Source organism: Cystoisospora suis (assembly GCF_002600585.1).
Source record: "Cystoisospora suis strain Wien I chromosome Unknown contig_5817, whole genome shotgun sequence".
Taxonomy (NCBI): domain Eukaryota; phylum Apicomplexa; class Conoidasida; order Eucoccidiorida; family Sarcocystidae; genus Cystoisospora; species Cystoisospora suis.
Genome location: NW_027158607.1, coordinates 1 through 575, shown reverse-complemented (window position 1 = coordinate 575; position 575 = coordinate 1). Strand labels below are relative to the sequence as shown.

At 54.1% G+C, this 575-nt stretch overlaps 1 protein-coding gene across 1 annotated transcript; it reads right to left on the bottom strand.

Annotated features, from left to right (window-relative positions):
* Positions 1-19: 19 nt before the first annotated feature.
* CSUI_009615 (uncharacterized protein) lies at positions 20-391 on the bottom strand (the record flags this gene model as incomplete). The annotated part of the gene is made up of 1 exon (XM_068069728.1): positions 20-391. A coding segment is annotated over exon 1 (267 nt), but the record flags the coding sequence as incomplete, so codon positions are not given.
* Between the last annotated feature and the right edge of the window lie 184 nt (positions 392-575).

Genomic DNA, 575 nt, shown 5'->3' with positions numbered 1-575 from the left:
AACAGAAAAAAGTGTGTCCACGGTGTCCACCGGCACTGCTCCGCAGCGGAGGCAGGCCGTTAGCAGCGCCATATTCATTCTTACCGTCGTTGTCTGTCGAGCACCCGGACGACCGAGTTTGTCTTGGTCCGTGTCTCCTCTTCGGGAAGATCGCACCCGGGTCACGTCCACACTCAGTCCAAGAAGCGTCGAAGACATATAACCGACTCAAACCCATCGGGTGGGGCGGTGCCGAAACGGCGCACTGCGGTGTCCGCTGAAAAGCAACTTCTCCTTCTTGGCGCATCGCGGCGGTTTATGAGTGCTACACACCAACTTCTATCGATTAGTCTACGCAGCGGACAAGCGCTGGGTCAGCCCAGTGAGTAGTATGCTTCACCTCGTGCCTATGTGTGATTCATACCATCTGCCCGACTGATTGATCGGGATACCCATATTCCACTTTGAAGGAGAGTTTTTTCCGAAAAGTGAGACCCACTATCGTAGGTACCGAGTAGTACAGCAAATCAGACAGAACTGTTCGAGAGCCCTGCCTCTTCTTTCGGGACGAGTAGATCTCATTGGGTAGCGTGCAC